Source organism: Onychostruthus taczanowskii, unplaced genomic scaffold (assembly GCF_017590055.1).
Source record: "Onychostruthus taczanowskii isolate IOZ18803 unplaced genomic scaffold, ASM1759005v1 scaffold186, whole genome shotgun sequence".
Lineage (NCBI taxonomy): Eukaryota > Metazoa > Chordata > Aves > Passeriformes > Passeridae > Onychostruthus > Onychostruthus taczanowskii.
In genome coordinates, this window is record NW_024499084.1 from 457,141 (window position 1) to 476,366 (window position 19,226).

The following is a 19,226-nucleotide window of genomic DNA, read 5'->3' on the forward strand; positions in this document are numbered from 1 at the left end:
AAAGACTAATTCACAATGTGGTATAAAAGAGGACACAAAATACCGTGAAGCACTCCCGCCCCTACTATTCCACCATGTTTTTCTTGATAATTTTTAATGTATGAACATTGCATGATACAACATTTATGATAGAAAGAGAATATTCTTGGGTTTGCAGGGGTTTTTTTGTGTGTGTATTCAAAATATGACTGGTCTGTAGATTTCAAGGACAGGAACAAAAAAAACCCCGACCTGAAAAAGTTAGAAAGTTGGCTGAGAAATAACAGCTCTGCATTATATATCCAAAGCTTCTAAAAAGCTGAACTCTCTCCATAAACAAATTCGTACAGCACAGTAAAGATCAAGTTGCCTACAACAAAATTCAAACATAAATGAAGTTTTCCTTTGTACCTGACACTTGCCAAATGGAAGTGCCTTACCTAGGAGAGATTTCTTTCAATTTATCTATAATGAAGACATAGAACATCTGACCCAATGCTTCTAGGAAATTAGAAAGGGAAATTAGAAAGTTCCAAATCAGATTGGAGCCCTGGTATATCAGCAATTCCAGAGGTAAGGAAGCCCCCAATGATATAAGCTGCGTATCCAAAGATGAATTTTCTTCCAAGCTTCTTTCCTAATAGACTGCTTACTTCCAAGTGCAAGGGCTTTTAGTGTCTTTTTCCCCTGTGCAATGCACTAAGGACTTATCTTAATAAGGATTTATCTGAATCTTGATCATCAATATAACTATTCAATTCTTTCCATTATTAAAGTCCCTTCTTCAGGAATAGTTTGTAGAATAGAGTTCTGCAAGATGGATCTGGATAATACATATACACTATTACCCAAAATAAACCAAGAATTTTGACAAACATCTTTATCTTGGCCTGCATTACACCGAACAGAACTATTATTTGTAGAATTTGTGGAATATTATTTGCAGAAATTTTATCTACCATTGCTACATTTCTACCTCTATGAAGAGGCCTCTTCTATTCACAGACTGAAAGAGCAGCGAGTCTTCTTAGCTGCTTCAGCTGGTCTCTATCTAATGCAGTCTCTGGAACATTATTAAAGCACCACTTCTACAAAGCAGTTTTTTGGAAAGCAGTCCAAACCACCAAATGCACTATTGAAGAAAGACAGATCTCCTACAAAGAGAAGTTAGGAGGTGAAACATCCGAAATGCATTTTCAATTATACTGTCAATATGAATCCTTATGTCTCTGCTTGCTTATGTGGAAAACATGGCATGATATAAACATAAACAGATATCACAAAAAACATTCCTTAGATCTTAGTTGTAAATGAAGTATATAAAATGTATCTCAATCTACAGGTTTTTCTTAAAAAACAGGAAGAAAAAGAGGATTGCAGATATTTACATTTATTTTGCTTTGAATATGGATCAAAAGATAAGTTATAAACATGGTTGATAGTCAGCTGAGCCAGCTGTGCCCAGGTAGTCAAGAAGGCCAATGGCATCCTGGCCTGTATCAGCAATAGTGTTGCCAGCAGGACCAGGGCAGGGATTGCCCCTCTGTAGTTGGCACTGGTGAGGCTAGCCCTCCTATCCTGTGTCCAGGTCTGGATGCCTCTCTGCAAGAAAGACACTGAGGTGCTGGAATGTGCCCAGAGAAGGGCAATGGAGCTGGTGAAGGGTCTGGAGCATGAGTCCTGTGAGGAGTGGCTGAGGAAGCTGGGGTTGTTTAGCCTGGAGAAAAAAAGACTCAGGGGTGACCTGATCACTCTCTACAACTCCCTGAAAGGAAGCTGTAGCCAGGTGGAGGCTGGCCTCTTTTTGCAAATAACAAGACACAGGGCAAGAGGAAATGGCATCAAGCTGTGCCAGGAAAAGTTTAGATTGGGTATTAAGAGTAATTTTTTCACCAAAAGGTTCATCAACCATTGGAACAGGCTGCCCAGACAAGTAGCTGAGCCCCCATCCCTGGAAGTACTTAAAAGATGTGGAGACATGGAGCTTAGGTAAATGGTTTAGTGGTGGACTTGATCTTAAGGGTGTTTTCCAGCCTTATGACTCTCTGGTTGTGATTCTATGGCGAGAATAAAGTGCTCTATAGGAAGAAGAGGGATATGTGTTATGTGGACAAGTGTATATAGATTCATAACACAGTGTTTGGAGCCAGCTTGGCCATTCTGTCAAGTGACCAGTGTGAACTACAGTTTAAGTATCTTAGGAGAAGGCCCCCACATCTAAACAAGCCTAAGGGTCAGGGCTGGTCTGTGGATGTCCATGCTCCCTTTGACTTCTAGCACTTCAAGCGTGAGAGAACAGGGACAGGATTTACTATGGGGAGGAAAGGAAACTCTTTGTACAAATGTGCATGTGAAGACCTGTTTGGATCCCAAGCGTAAATGAAGCAAAATCAAATGCCAAACCCTGATGTGCATACAGGTCACAAGCCATTCAAGGACGATCTGCAGGGTAACCCAATACACTCCTGGCTGTAGAGCAAACTGGAAACACCTTGACAGCTCCCTCTGGAAGCCAACAGTATATTCCCTAGTGCCATGCCTGACAACTCAGGCTGCCACTACCATGTCTTGCTTGGGAACTGCTTTTGAGCTACTCTGGATCTTTTTCCTTTAAATGCCTACCTCACAGAACACTTCTTTAGTCAAAGTCAAGCAGAAAAATATTTTCATGGAGCTTGTCAAACAAAGGATATTAACTACCCTGCCTTTAAAGAAACTACCAGTCTCACTGCTGAAATAACACCCATAAGATTATTTGTTCTTTTGTCCCAAATTATTAGAAACTCTATTTCCATAAATATTTATTTATTTATACTCTGAAAACCTTGTGACTTCTCTAATACTGTGTAGGAGAGCTTTAGAGCTTAAATGTGTGCTTGAATTATGTCACTTTACACTTAAAACCGATTTCTTTACAAAAGAGTTTGCGTGCATCACTGAATAGAAGTTTGCATTTTCTAGGGTGAGAGAGAAGAATGAGAGAAGCATTGTCAAACCTTCCACTCTATATTAGTTACTCTGGGTTAGCAGAGATTAGCACAGCCAATCTTTTTGTTGCTGTTCAAGTTGGTAAGGCCAGAAAAAGTCGAAGGAAACATTTGAGTCATCTTGCTGAGATAATTAGTTTACCAAAACCACTACTTTTAGCCCTAAATTAGTATCACTCAAATGTTTCAAAACCAGTATGAGCAGGATACCAAGAACAAACTAAACGATCATTGATATAATACACCCTTTGTTTCCTACAACAATGCACATATTTCTTCTGGAGAAACCCTTAAGCACATGACATTAAACTGTCCTACAAGGACTGGATTTCAAATCCCAACATGTTGTAACATTAAGAAAAATACTCCTAAACTATGCAGAGCATCAGTGTTTGGGCTATTGGTGAACACACAGTAGTGTGCCCGACCTCAACCTGTGTGCACACTTTGATCCCACAATTCTGTATTTGGTGGTTTCACACACAAAATTGTATCACGGAGCCATACAACCTCTTCTGCTCCATGGTTTCTTTTCAACAAATAGAATTGCTCCAGCCACTAGAATATATTGGAGCCATAACTGGAGCAAAGTAGCTCAAAAGACAAACTTCCAACCTAGCTGTAGAAACTTCTTTTCTGAGTCTCCTTTCTGTTTTGCTTGGATTAATAAGGAGTAAACAGCCATTATCTCTGGCACTCATAGAAAACAGCTATATTTAGCTCAAGTTTATACATAAAGATGGTGTAGAAAGCCAGGACTTTTACTTTAAAGATTCTTTCAAAATGAGAAGGCAAATTATTGAAGGTCTTGTGTGCTCAGAAGACACAATGCACAGAATACATAACACTGCTTTCCACAGCAATACAGTAAACAGGAAGGTCCAAACTAACCAAAGGTGGTTAGATAAAAATACTTTTAGAGACCAGAGCTCCAGTACAGCTTTCCTTCCTGTATTTGCTTTGCTGTAAACCAACAAACAAACCCCTGCTAGAGCAGCATTACTATTCAAGAATTTACTATTCAGCATTACTATTCAAGAGTTTACTATTCAAGAGCTTCAGAAATGGCAAGATTCCTAAGTCATCCAATAAGAGGAGCAGTCCACAGAGGATACCAATGACATTTATATTCCCTGACTTATAGCAGTGGAAAGCATACGAGAGATTTTGGATTCCATTCTGGGAGCTCAGCAGGGTCTACCCATCTATCAACACTTATTAAGAGCAACTAAAACAAGGACTTCAAGATCTAGAAACATGGACCCATATTTAGAGTCAAGGACTTAAGCAGAAAAATACAAAACTGTGCAGAGACAACAGGGATAGCTCCAGTACCAGGAGCAGCACAGTCACCTTAGGAGTTTAGGAGTTGTGTTCTTTTAAGCTACAAAGAGCTCCAAGCAGCTCCACATACCCCTTCTCACCTACATGTGGAATAGCACAGCCTGAGAAACTACAAACCACAGTTTTGATAAAGTAATTTATATGAACTTCCATTCTGAGTCTGATATTGTGCATGTATTGTGCACTTATGTGGCATGACACATTTGACATGTTTCATGATTTCTTTGCCTGTGTCTTTCACACTGGTGATGAGCCTAGAAGGTCCCAGTGTCCAGAGCTGGGAGAACGATAACCTCCCAAGGTTATGATGATGGCTGGGAGAATGATAACCTCCCAGTTGACCCCAAATTTGTGTGGGATCTGCTGCTCTTGCTGGATCCTCATGTATCTGTGTGGCTTCATGATGGCATTCATCCAAGAATACTCAAAGATGTTTGATGTCATTGAAAGGCCTCCCTCAATTATTTTTGAATAGTCTTGGATATCTGGGGAGTTCCCAGATGACTGGAAGCTGGCTAAGATTGTCTCAGTGTTCAAAAAGGGCAAGAAGGATGACCCTGGAAACTACAGGCCTATCAGTCTCACTCCAGTAAAATGGAGAAGATTATTCTGGGAGTTCTGAAAAACACCTGAATGGCACCACAACCCTCGTCACATCCAGCACAGCTTCATGAGAGGAAAGTCCTGCATATCCAATATGACCACATTCTAGGACAGGCTGGTTGATCAAGGGAAGGCAGTTGATGTGATCCTTTTGAATTTCTGTAAAGCTTTTGACACTGTCTCTCACAGGACCCTTCTGGAGAAAATGTCCAGCCCACAGCTGGACAAACACATCATGTGGTGGGTGAGCAGCTGGCTCATGTGTCAGGCACAAAGGGCTACAGTGAATGGGGTGGCATCAGACTGATGTGACCTGTCACTAGTGGGGTTCCACTGGGCTCCATCCTTAGCTCTGTGCTCTTCAACATCTTAATAAATATCTTGGACACAAGACTCAAACATCCAAACTAAGTTTGCTGGTCATACAAAATTGGAAGGAGCCATTCACTCCATCAAAGGCAGAGGCCTTGTAGAGACGAGTCAACAAAGGACAGGGCTCACAAATTGCCAACTGTATGAAGTTTAAGAAAGACAAGTACTGGATTCTGCACCCAGAAAGAGAAACCCTGGATGTATGGACAGACTGGGGAATGAGACCCTGGAGAACAGTGCTGAGGAAAGGGACCTGGGAGTCCTCGTCAAAGGCAAGTTGAACATGAGTCAGCAGTGCCCTGGCAGCCAGAAGGGCCAGCTGTGTCCAGGGGTGCATCAGACACAGCATCACCAGCTGGGCAAGAGAGGGGATTGTCTCACTCCTCTGCACTGGGGCAGCCTCACCTTGAGCGCTGGGGGCAGTTTTGGGTGCCACAATATAAAAAAGATACTAAGTGCTGGAAGAGTGGCCAAAGGAGGGCTCCTCACACTGCTTCTCCTCAAGTCCTGTCCATGATGACAGGACTTGAGGAGAAGCAGTGTGAGGAGCGGCTGAGGTCAATTGGTCGGCTCAGCCTGGAGGAAATGAGAGAAGACTTCACCACAGTTCGCAACTTTCTTGTGAGGGGAAAAGGAGAGGCAGGGACTGATCTCTTCTCTGCAGTAACCAGTGACAAGACCTGAAGGAAAGGTATGAAGCTGTGTCAGGGGAGGTTTAGGTTAGGTTCAACCAGAGGGTGACTGGGCACTGGAACAGGCTCCCCAGGGAAGTGGTAACAGCACAGACTGACAGAGTTCAAGTAGTGTTTGGACAATAATGTCAAGTACATATGATTCTTGGGGTATCCTGTGCAGGGCAAGAAGGTGGACTTCATGGTTCCTCGTGGGTCTCCCCAACTCAGCATATTCTATCGTGATTGGTAACTGACTTCTAAAAAGCCATATGATGAAGCAGAGCTTATAGTTTGAAACTTAGTATCTTATTTCATTACCTCCTTTACAAGTAACATCCTATTAGTTCATTAAGTTCTCTGACACAGAAATAAAACTCACAGACACAGAAATGTGCAGAAATGTTAGCAGCAATGAGTGTTAAAATCACAACTCCTCACCTCTGGACTTTCAGCCCAGTTCTACTCTTGAGTTCCGGGTGTTTTATGACTGAGTTGACCAATTAAAACTTAGTTAACATTGTGAATACATTGTGAATACATGACTCACAGATGATTGTGCTTGACCAACCAGTCCATGAGATAAAGGCTAGACTATGACATTGATGCTGACAGAGGTGGAGTTCAGGAAGGACAAGGCTCCCAGACTCTCACAAGGATAGATTCTTAACACTTTTCTACATTTCTCACCCCAGAACTTACCTAAAATCTATCTGTCAAACTCTATCATCTCTAAACTGTTAATCTGAAACATACCACCCATTCAAAGCTTCATGCAATGAGACGTCTTGGTGCATTACCAATAATTGGATATTACCTTAGCATATTATGGACTAGCAGCATAGCATAGAAAAGTGGCGGCTTAAAATACTGTCTCATGTATCTGGTTGCTGCAAATTCTAGAGTCAAAAACTACAGAACTGGTAGGATGCCAACTACTACTTCCACAGAATTTACTATCCTTTACAGTATTTACTGCCCTTTGCTGACTTCTGTCAGTAAGAGAACAATGTTGGATGACCCCAGAAAAAGCATGCTTATAGCAAGCAATTATATGATCCTTCTCTTCATGGACTCCTGTCAAATTAAAAAAGGTCCAGATTGCCATGAAATAAACCACATCATGTTGACCAGACTTTCTTCATTCTTTAACTGTTAGACCTGACAATAGTCATTTTAACCAATATACAACTACAGGAAGTAATTCTACTCAGAACACAAGCACTAAGCACAGAAATTTAGGATTGTATAAATTTCCTATTTACCTGTTTTAGAACAAAAACATTTCAAGAGCAGACACATTTGATGCTTCATTTAGGAATGAAATAGCATTTAGTTATGCATATATTAACATCAGAGCTGGAAATGACTAGGAAAACAAGAACTCCACTTCTTAGCCACAGATTTTAATGGGGTCTGAAGTATCAGAAAAAGTGGGAACCCCAGAGGATTGCACAAACATACCTAAACACTGGTGCTATGCCTTTTGCAAATTGAGCAGGAATAGAGACAGAAGACCAAATAAGGATAGAGCTTAACCTTGAAATCTGAATTTCTGGGCCCTAGCAAAATAATGATGCCTTGAGATAAGCAAAAAGGCAAGGACAGACCACTCTGCAGTAAGGACTTCTCAGATGAATATGACAGAATTGTTCTCACAAAAGCAAAGCTCCATTCTCTTCATCTGCCCACTGCTGCCTTCCAGAAGCATAGTGTGTGTTTTAAAGGAAGAAAAGTAAGGTTTATATGTATCTTTACTTCTGGTTGTTGCAGAGAGACATACCACCACTTCTTTAAAACAAGGAGCATCAAAGGGCAGGAGAAATTACAGGTGCTTTTATAAATACATATGGGACTGAAGTGAAAGTAAGCATTCTTCAATGCCTGCAAGAATATTCCAAGAAACATCCATCACAAAATCCCACTAGTTAGATTTTCAAAAGTCTCTAGAATTGAGGACCACAAAGAGAGCTACTGTGATAGATATTAAAACATGCTGTTACAAATAAGAGTGTGGAAAAAAAGAAAATCCTAGATTCAGATTTTATGTATCTATACAAATATGTATTTTGAATTGTAACTAAAAAAAATAAGACAATACTCTTCACTTTCTCCTATTCTTATTAACAGTACAGAGAGTTGAAAAATATTCATTTACCTATTCCTCCACTCGTATTTCTTCCAGTGCTAAATAAAACCAGCTGCTCTGGAATCAAATTAAGAATCCATCTAGTCAAGTAGCAGATGTTTCTCCTACTGTATCTTTAGCTCTGTACAACTTGGAACTTGAGGATATTCTTCAGTGTTAACTAAATACCCAAACAGAGTTCGTATTTCCGATTCTAAGAGAATTATTTTAAGAGTTTATCTTTTTTGTTTTCAAAATACCCTCATGGGAATTAACCCTAACTTGTGTGCAGAAAAATCTCTTTGATTTCATTTTGATCTCTAGTTTCACATTACTCAGGTTATGAGATGAAGGAACAATTTTTCTACCTTCTCTAAGATATTCCTGCTTTTAATGACCTACTCTTCCTGACAGTTTTCTTTTACAGACAGAGGAAATCACTGGTCCTTTTACAATGATAATCCTTGTTTCCCTTCTCAGTGTGTTTGTGTGTTCGTATATACACACAGTAGGTGAACACATGCAGAGAATATACATATCTATGTTTGTGTAGAAGTTTACAAAAAATTGTAAAGAAATTACTAGAACACAGCTTTTATAATATCAACATAGCAGGAGTTTACAAAAAATGCAGTCCCTCTTCACAATTCATAAACATTACACTTTCAGACAATGCTGTGCCTCCAACTTAATCCTCTTGTGATCCTCAAGAGTTTCACAATCTCTTCCCCAAGTATCAATAACCACTTTAAATTAAAACACTACATGCATAACAACAGGTTCCTGCCCCTTCATTCTGGGGGCAGTCCTTTTTATTTGACATTTTATTCCATTGCAATTGATAGCAGCGGGTTTTTCCATATAATTCTAAATAATTCAGTAGTCACAACAAGATTTATAACCTCACTGTTTCTTCCCCTTTCCAAATGGTTTATTAATGTAATCAATAACACGACACAGCATTATTGGCTGACTCCACATGCTGTCACTTTCTGTTGAGGAAACAATTTAATTCTAACTATAAGATACATTTCCAATACAACACAAACCTGATGGGCAGTTCATGTAACAAGACAGAGTACCAGTAGATGACTCCTCATAATGTACTTTTACTCTAGTCAATAAAAAAATGACACCCCAGACCGGTGGGTGCAGAATTGCTTTAAGCAAAAGGTATCTGTTACTAACACTGTTACTGTACTTCAGGAAAATCATGAGCAAAGGATTAAGATTTAAACAGCATACTTTCACTGAAAACAAAGGCGGGGCAACAAGAGCAGACAAAAAATGTCAGAAGCTCACAGTGACCCACATAACAGCTATATTTAAAGCAAGTGCCAACAGGAACTGCAAAGATGTCATTTACTACACATGAATATGTCATTATCTTCAGACAAAAGAAAAATCCTTTTTGTTTCCCCTGTGGTTCCTTCTAATAGCTCAGAGATATCACCTGCTCTGACTTAGCAGACTGATTTCCTTTATTGATCTCTTTCAGGTCAGTCTCTATAGCAAACTTAATGAAGCATTCCCTCTGGCTCTGTGTCCACACAGACCTCTAGCCTGGTCTAGCTACAGAATTCTGATAACAGAGATACCTGCCACAATGTTGCAAAATAAAAATTTCATTTTAGGTTCCTAAATATGCATCCAGTTATGTAAACAATGAATAGGAATAGTAGTTTCCACACTGAGTAGACACTATAGTTGTCACTGAAATAAACACAACAGAAATTATAGCCACCTGTCTAGTGTTTCTCTTTAATAATGACATTTCATTACTCATTTGGCACAGTCATAGATTAATTATATCTTCAAGGTTATTTCAAAACACTTTAGCAAGTCCTTGAAAACATCACTGCAGTATTTCACAGACATTAAGTTTTGAAGCATCAATTTGGTTTCTGGGAAAAACAGCTTTCAGTCACACTACTCAAAATACATAATTTTTTAAGGGTGAAGAGCGACAAAAACATTGAACCACAAGTACTCTGTGACTGAGGTGCTCTACTGGGTGAGAAAATCCTGGGGAGAGCAACAGCAGTCAGTTCACTACATATAACATTCTCAGTTGCGTCCAACCATTAGCTCTACAAGTTCAAGTACTAGCATGGCTGTTTGAGAACAGCATTGCAACATTTCTCAGGTAACACTGCACCTTCCTGTGCCACTTTCAGGAGTTGCTCCAGAATATTTCTGTATTTTACAGCTTGCATCTCTGTACAAGTCAAAGATCTGAGTGGTCAAGTACTCAGACTTTCTCTTTCCCTCTTTCCTCCTCTTGTAAAAGGTCTCAGCTGGTTCCAGTTTTCTGGGTGTCAGTTATTGTGAAAATATTAAAGGTACATGCTTTCTTGTTTTCTTAAAATCAGCTTGGCTTTGCAAGGGATGGGCTTCTTCTCTTTCTTGAGAGGAAGGTACTGCAAATGTAGGACCTGACTGTGAGAGGGTAAGTAAGATAGGGGTGGGTGTGAGGTTATTGCCCTGAAATGGTGCTGTGTTATTCACAAAATCAGCTCCTTTTCCCAAATTACAGCAGAAGAGTAAAGGCATCATTACTGATTCAGAAAGCTAAAAGGCTGCTTTATCATGAAATGGTCTTCTAGCCTCAAGCAAGCATTTTTCCTGCCCTAAATGCCTATTTATAATCTCACTCACAGAACTGCACAACAAACATGAGCTCCGCCATACGTGTTCTGAATCTTTGGGATTGGTAGTTCTGTCCTTTTGTGTTGAGGCAATCACGTGCATGCCTCACTTTAGTAAAAATATAAATGCTAAGCTAGCTGCAAATTCATATGTGGTATTGATAAAAGCACTAGTCAATACAAAGATGTTTTAATATGTTTTGCATGTTACATCTCTTGATAAAGATGTTTAGATGAAAAACCACATTTATTTGAACTTACCACACCACCTCTTGATGGGCAACTGAGGCACAACAGGTGGTTTCTTTGGGTTGAGGAAGCGTGCTTAAGCCATAATTCCTTTAAGAATTTCAAGGTGTATGGACAAGTAAGGTGATTTCAGGGATGGCATTTGGGTCAGGTGAACCAGCTCTGGTTCAACTCATGGCCAATTCTACAAAAGTACATGCCACAATCTACACAGTCTGTCTCCAGACAACTGCTATTTTCAAGATGCAGAAAGGGTTAAAGCTTTCAGAAAGGCTCAACAGAGCAAAATTAAGAACTGACTGCATTCTTTACCTATACATTTAAAACATTATAAGATTTTTTTTCAAATGCTAGAAATTGTGAGCCTGAGAAAATTCAGTATCAATTATCACAAAACCAAACAAATTTGCCCTCCTTCTTCAGAACTTGACAGCTGAACTCTATTTTCTAACTGCACCTCATCCCAAATAGAAATTGAAATTAAGTTCTTTGCAGTCATGTTCAAGGGCCTCAGATTTCATTATTACTATTACTATTTTTACAGTGGAGTCCATGGTCACTTAAAACGGACTGCCAAACCTAACCCTAGTGTTAATGAATTTAAATCCACTATCATAGTTACAAAGTGCATCTCAGAAAAATTATTCTGCTTCGGTACTAATAAACTGTTCTTGCTCTGCTAAAAGGCTGAATCACACTTGAACTTTATTACTATATAAATGCAACTGTTAAAATAATCAACAACTTAGCTGTTCATTTGCTGCAAAACATCATTTTTTGTACCTCATAGGTTGGTGAAAATTTAAGCAGAAATATAACCATGAGGATAACAATATTTCTCTGAATGGTGCAATTTCAGTCATGCACAGTCTTCCTCTATAAAAGGAAAGCTCAGTTTAGTCTAATACCTGTCTTTGACAAGCCAAATATATAATGAAAATTAGGAATTGAACTCATTAGTGATTTTGTTCTGCTCCAGCACCAGTTTTCATACTTTTGACCAGACTCCTGGTAACTTAAAAAATTGCCCGTCATATTAATTTTTTTTTAAATTATCTTTAGGTTTTAAAATCTAAAGCCCTAAGGAAAATAGAATTAGAACAAAGACTCATGAGGAGAAGACATAGCATAGCATATTTCAGGAGGAGTGGTTTTTGCTGTACTTTAAAAGATAGTTATACCGAACATATATCAGGCACAATTAATAAGAGATTTGACTTATAGAAACAATGTTGGTGATAAAGAAAGACACTGAAATTGAAAGCTGAATTCCATTGCTTCAAGAGGTAGTTAAACTCCACCACAAAGGACCTTCACTTCACACCAACAGAGAACTGGCCTGCATTAGTTAAGAAAAACACAGCATGCTCAGAGAAGGAGTAAAGAATTCAAGTGTAGATATTGACTATTTTCACTTGTAATTGACAATGGTGCACAGATCACACAGGGAAGCTGTTTGTGCAGCTCTGCAAAAGCTGTGATGCCTCACAGTAGTTCAGCTTCCTGATTCAGCTGTCAGACACCCAGGCATGCAGGTACAGTGCAGTGGGAGACCAAGGGCACAAACAGCGCCCCAGGGCCATTTCAACTCAATCTGCTTTCAAACAAGAGTACTCACATAACCTGTGCTACTACAAAAATAAACATTTCAGTTTCTTTTATGAAAAGTAAGCAGTTCCACTGCTTTGAACTGGGTCATCCAGACTGTCTCATTTTTAGTCGAGTACCTTGCAAAGAATTATTACTGCATCATTTTAAAAGATAACTTTAGCACTGTTCCCATAAATTAGGAAAATGTTCCTACTTGAATAGAAAAAAACTGCTAAAATTTCCTCAAATTTTATATCTTTATTTTGTATGCCCAAAGGTTGGTTACTTCTCATGCATTTTATTCCATTGACTGCTAAAATAGGAACTGAGCTAGTAATGTCAGTATTACTACCATGGAGAAAAAGTACAGATCTTAAGGAAGAAAAGGTGTAATATTTCCTTTGTTAATGCAATTAGTTTCCTTTACACTACGTTTTTAAAGAAAAGCATAAGAAAACTAAACACAAACAAACCAAAAAAGAACAGCACTTTAGCACTGAATAAAAGCAGGAGTATTTTCACACATACAGCCATACTCCGTGCCACAAGTGCCATTAAACAGCAGCACGGCTCTCAGAAACCCCCTGTGCATGAGAACATTTAAACAGCACTACTGTTAAGCAGCAATGTCAGAATATTCCTTTAGAAGCTGAAAACATATATAGTCAGACATTCCCTCAAATGCTTGTTACACTTTGTACTCCTATTTTAAAAACAAGCTTTCCAAACTGCCCAAGAAACTAACAGACTATAAAATACAGTAATGTTTTAGCTTAATGAAAAGAGCACATTATTTCCATTCGTATTTCTTATTACATATTTCATTTTTAGCTCAGCTAATGCATGAGTCTTTTTTCAGATCCTGTGAAAATATGAACAAAAACAAACCTATTTTTTCATACCATTAGTTTCTGCAAATTTCTGTATATCAGCCAAAGTTTTCAGTTCTTTCCTTGGGCAAGCTGATACACACAAGGCAATAGACTTAATCTTCTGATGTACTAGATCAATGTTGCATGGATCCAAGAAGAATACATACCTATGGAGGGAAAAAAGGTAAATTATTTCTATTTTAATTAACAATTACACTGAACAAAATTTCAAACTAATGGGATTCAGTCAAGACTGAGTGATTCAGTGTACCCAGAAACATACGAAATTTGATATTATTGCAACTGTGTGGATCAAAAGAATTTATGTACTCAACAAATGCACAACAAATGTATTGATATTTATATACCGCTGGATCGCACAAAAAGGATGTTTAACTCTACCTTAATCAAGTCCATTCAAATGGTACTACTCATAAAAACAGCAGTAGGTCTACCATGCCTCTTCACAGATATGAGTCCAAACATTCATAAACCTCTACTCCAACCTTAAATTTGACTTAGAGAATTCAATTTTTTTCCAAAAAGAGCCAACAAACCATATAAAGTCACTCTTATTCTGCAAAAATAAAAGGTCCATGGCTATATTAATGACTACACATAATACCAGTAATTAAGAGCAGCTTTTTAGTATAGATTGATTTTCCACGTCATGACTTAATTGATTACTTTGGTATTTACTTAGAAACAAACTGTCTTCAGATATTTTAAGTAGAATTAGCTTATGTTTAAGTGCAGTATTTTAAGGATATTTTACTTGCTACCTTTTCACAATGAATGCCATTTAAAAATCCAATGCATGAAGTATATATTATAGATTCTTAACTAACATCTCCTGGCTATAATGTTTGTTTGATGACAAACATTAACCCTACAGAATTCCCACTGATGGTATAATAGAGATGCTTTTCTCTTTGAAAGTTGAACAATTCTTAAATTCCTACAATTCTGGTGATGTACTATGCAATGAAATATTCTCTTCATATTATCTAACATCATATGAAAACACCCAAAATCTGCCATATAAAATGCCATTGCTATTTTTGTAGTCCTCATGATGGGAATTCATTCTGGAACCAGTAAAAATCCCTTTTGCTCCTAGAAAGCATTTAGGTCCTCCCTGAACACCTTCAGTCTATACACTGATTGCTGTCTACTGGTCTATTACCCAGTGTCAGTGTACAAGAATGATTACTATGTAGTACAATCTTCCTTAAATGTCCATCAAAACTCATGTTGTCTAAATGAACTGTAACATGGTAATAGATTACTTGCATTCTTAAACCATGCCTTTTTTGTCAACATCTCAGTGAAATCATCCACCCCTATTTCTTTTTTACTTATTACACATTACCCGTCTTGGGACTTCATAGACAGACCACTGAAGTCTGAGAAACAAGTGTAAACATGAAAATTCTGTCATGCAAACACAGTAAAAGTAACTGCATGCAAGCAATAAGCCACAGTTTTCCATTAATTTCAAAGAAAATACTCTTGAGTTGATACCAGGACATACAACAGCTATTTTAAATGAAGTTCCTCCAGTTGTTATCCCATATAATAAGGGTACGTGGCAGGAGGGTGTCTACTTCTTTGAGGGTATTTGGTCAAAGGAGCTACAAAGCAGAACCTACAGAGTCAAACTTGACTGATATGCCAAGGGAGGCTAGGATGGGAACAAGTCTGGTCAGTCTCACTAATTGGTAAAGATATGTGGATTATGAAAATGGTGATTTTTCAATAAGACTATCTGGCTAAGGACTTCGCCAAATTGAGAAAAGGAAAATGAGGGAGACAGATAGAAAACTTGTCCACCTAATAAAAACAATAATCACAAAGAAACCCAGTCAATGACAATAATTGATGGGCTATCAAGAAACTGCAGACAGGAACTTTGTGATTGATAGGGATGAAAACTCAAAAGTGCAAAATGTAGGAAGGGTCAGTGGGACCCTGCTAGCAGCTGAGGGAACATGCATGGGACAGGGTAGCACACAGGGGTGTAAAAGGGAACAGTTACATGCAAGTTGATGTTGGTCAGTGCATTATCTAACCTCAGCACCTGATCACTGCAGTCTGTCTTGCCCTATTACTAAAGTTTTAACACTCTCTCTGCATAATTCTAGTCTCTATTCCACGTGCATGGATGCTGCAACAGCTGCAGGGATTAAGCGACAGCTACTGGGGGGACTGACATGGGCATGAGAGATTTGGTGCCAGAAGCTGGAATCAGACCAGTAGTTTAGGTACCACAGGACTGTGGTTTTAGCTACTTAAGTGAGTGGGGTCTTAGTGCCAGTGGGAGGGAGGAGCCTTGGCAATGAGCTGCTGGGGTGGGAACAATGTGTGCCCACAAAAAATAGCAGCTAGAGAGGAGATAGTCTCAGCCTAGGTGGTCACTGCCCTTGTGGTGCTGGCTGTTGATGGGGCTGAGCACCTCTTCTCCAGAACAATCTATACAAATTATGGAATAATAGAAAATCCTGAATTGGAAGGGACCCACAAGGACCACTGAGTCCAGCTTCTGGTATAACTTACTAGCGAACTCCAAGCCATATGAGATGGTGATTAGGGAGCTCTAGGTGAGAAGGGTTGGGTGGGCAGAGGGCCTGTGGGGTTATTTGGGGGAAACTGTGAGTCTGGGGTGCTTGTGGAATGAGCGTGTGAGTGTTTGGTACTTAACACCAAACTGGATCAGCTGCTGAGAAAGGGGAACCCATAAGGTGGATAAGGTGCTCTGCTAGTACTTGGAGAATCTGCAAAGGTGTGTAAGCTTGTGAACCTGGAAAGTGCTACGTGTGTGCCTAGTGACCTTCTTGCCACTGTCAGCCCTCCTTCTTCTGTCACTGTGAGGAGGAAGAGACATGGTTGGCTGTGCGTGTGAATACCACTGTTGAAGGCAGCATCTTGTCACTGCCAGTCTGTGTAACCAGCTACGTCAATGTCCCATATGTTACTGTCCATCCACATCCTTCAGCCTCCCACCTTAGGCAAAGACCCTGGGCTCTGGGAGCTGTAGAACTGGACTCCAGTTCCTGGACAAGAGGGTCCTCTGAATTTCCCTAAGGAAACCAAATCAGCAGTGTCACTATTAGCAAGCTAGAACTCATCCCAGTTCTACCATGATTTCAATTCAAGGGTCAAGCTATCATTTTAATCATCAGAATATTTTGTAAAATAAATCCTACAATTCTAACTCTAACTTGGAAGTTTAGAAACACAATGCAATTACAGCATCCTGTACAGTTTTGACAGAAGTATGGGCATAGCCTTAAACAGCACATGTAATTCAAACACTGCATTGTATGGTGCACAGAAAAGAGCTGCACAGAAAACTCCAGGCTATCAAATCTGTAGTCTTGGAAGACACAAGTAAGATAAGTAAGATTAGTTTTTACTTCATCACAGCTAAAACAAGAACCAAAATTCAAGAAACCAGCATTACAGAAGAAAAGTTAATTTTTTGTTGTTGTTGTTTATAAAGCTTATGTGTAGAAGATAAATGATTTTACTGCAGAAAATTTCATACTGTGTCACCACAGGACAGGTTTTGTTTCTCTCGAGAAGAATATCATTACATGTTTTGTGCTGCAATTTCAGTTATTTACAAACAGCAATAGACTACTTTTCTAATAAGGAATTAACATATCAGCAATACAAAGATGGACGTAAACAAAGTAATCATATTGTTAGAGGTGCTTCCCCACTGCAAACGAAAATATGTTTATTATTTGAAAATCAATACTGTAGACTTACAACATATGCATGTTTATGCATCTTTATGAAGTATCAGCCCTGTAGAGAAGGACTTGGAGGTAGGAGGTGCATGAAAAATTGGACATGACCTGGCAATGTACACCTGCAGCCTAGAAAACCAACTGTATTCAGGACTCATAAAAAAGAAGCATGACTAGCAAGGCAAGTCTTACTCTGCCCTCAGCGGGGGTCCCTCAGCTGCACCCAGCACTGGGATGCCCAGAAGAAAGTACAGGAAAGACATGAACAGTGCAGAGGAAACCCATGAAAATTATGACAGGGCTGGAGCATAAGAAGGTGTGCTAGGAGAGTTGGGGCTGTTCATCCAGGAGAAGAGAAGGCTGTGGAGACAACTTTTGGCAGCTTTCCAGTACTTATAGGGGGCTTCTCTAAAAGACAAAGTGACTTTTCACACAGGCAAATAGTGAAAGGACAAGGGGAAATGGCTTTAAGGTAAAACAAGGCAGAATTAGAATGATAGAATCATTTTTGTTGAAAAAGACCCTTCACATCATCTACTTTAATAGTAAATGCACTGCCAAGTTCACCACTAAACGATGTCCCTAAGCACCAAATCTACACATCTTCTAAATACCTCCAGCAATGGTGACTTAACCACTTCCCCGGGCTTGATAACCTTTTTTGCAAAAAAATTTTGTCATCATGTCCAATCTAAACCTCCCCTTGCACAGTGTGAGACCATTTCCTCTTATCCTGTCACTTGTTACCTGGGAGAGGAGATGGATTCCTCCATCCTTTCAGGTAGCTCTCAAGCAATAAGGTGAAACAGAGAGCTTCTCTGCAGAGAGTAATCTGAACATTAATAACACTTGGACAAAGCAAGCACCTTAAATATTACCTAAAAATTAACGACTAGAGTGTACAGCCCATGGGGCGTGTTATAGCAGCTGTAATGACCATACTGCAACATGGAGTACAGAACCATGCAAACCCCCCAAAAAACAGCCTAAGAGGGTATGAAGATGACCACATGGCAACCACTTGGTAACACAACAGCAAACCAATGAAAAGCAAGATCACTCCAGGCCCTAACAGTGCTCGTATTAATAATTCCCCAGGTATCTCTTTGTTCAGACTCTCTTTTTTCAAGGCTCAATAGACTGAGCTACAGATATCACAATTGATCTGTGCCATTTAATGGAAATAAGAGTTCAGTGTCAAAATTTTCTTCATCAGCAGGGCATATTGTTAAATCTCAAAATTGTCAAATTTCTCACTATCCTCAAATTCTCTGTGTACATGCTGCAAACTATCCTGAAAATCTGGGTTTTCCCATTACTTAAAGTTCAAGCATTGCCTGGGGTCAAAGGCATGTGCTCAGGCAGAACGCCACCCAAACTATTCTCCATAGCATCATATACACATCTCCTAGTACTTAAGTAGACAGCACAAACTGGATTCTGTCCAAATAACAACATACTGGTGATCAAAAACCAGACTGAGCTTGCATTTCAGAGACTTGCATTTGGCTACTGTGATTATCATTTATTTACAAATAAAAGGTCATTTTTAACCCTTTATAACTACCGGAACTTGTAAAGCAAGGAGCTTACTTGAAGCAAATAGGTTTAATTAGAATTCACTGCCAGATCTAGAGTATTGTCTTATATCTGACTATAGAAAACAGTCTATTAAAGTGTGTTCTGGTTACTTTATAAAAATAAAAGGATGACTGATCCACTCTTTGTTCATGAGACCAGGCTGTAAAATCCACCTTTCCAATACTTCATCTCACTGGTTTCAGCATATCTGATGTAGTATACAGAGCAAATCACATCCCTGTGAGAACTCTGCTCTTTACCCTTACCACCCAGATTTCTGTATCCACATAGACCACATCACTTCCACATGACAGTGCCTATGGGTTGCTGTCATATACAAGGAAGAAAATTTTACTTTTACAGATGATTTAGCTTTTCAGCCCTTGGACTAGGAAATGAAAATGGAATTACCCTGCAAGCAAAATGAAATAACTTCATGTTTCCAGA

The 19,226-nt window shown here is 39.2% G+C and overlaps 1 protein-coding gene across 2 annotated transcripts in view; it reads right to left on the reverse strand.

The window, feature by feature from the left end:
- Positions 1–19,226, reverse strand: part of SLC44A1 (solute carrier family 44 member 1) — a 71,205-nt gene that overhangs the window by 31,435 nt on the left and 20,544 nt on the right. For both annotated transcript variants that reach the window (XM_041401132.1, XM_041401131.1), the window contains exon 4: positions 13,474–13,610. In XM_041401132.1, the coding sequence (XP_041257066.1) occupies positions 13,474–13,610 (137 nt within the window). The remainder of the gene's footprint in view (positions 1–13,473; positions 13,611–19,226) is intronic.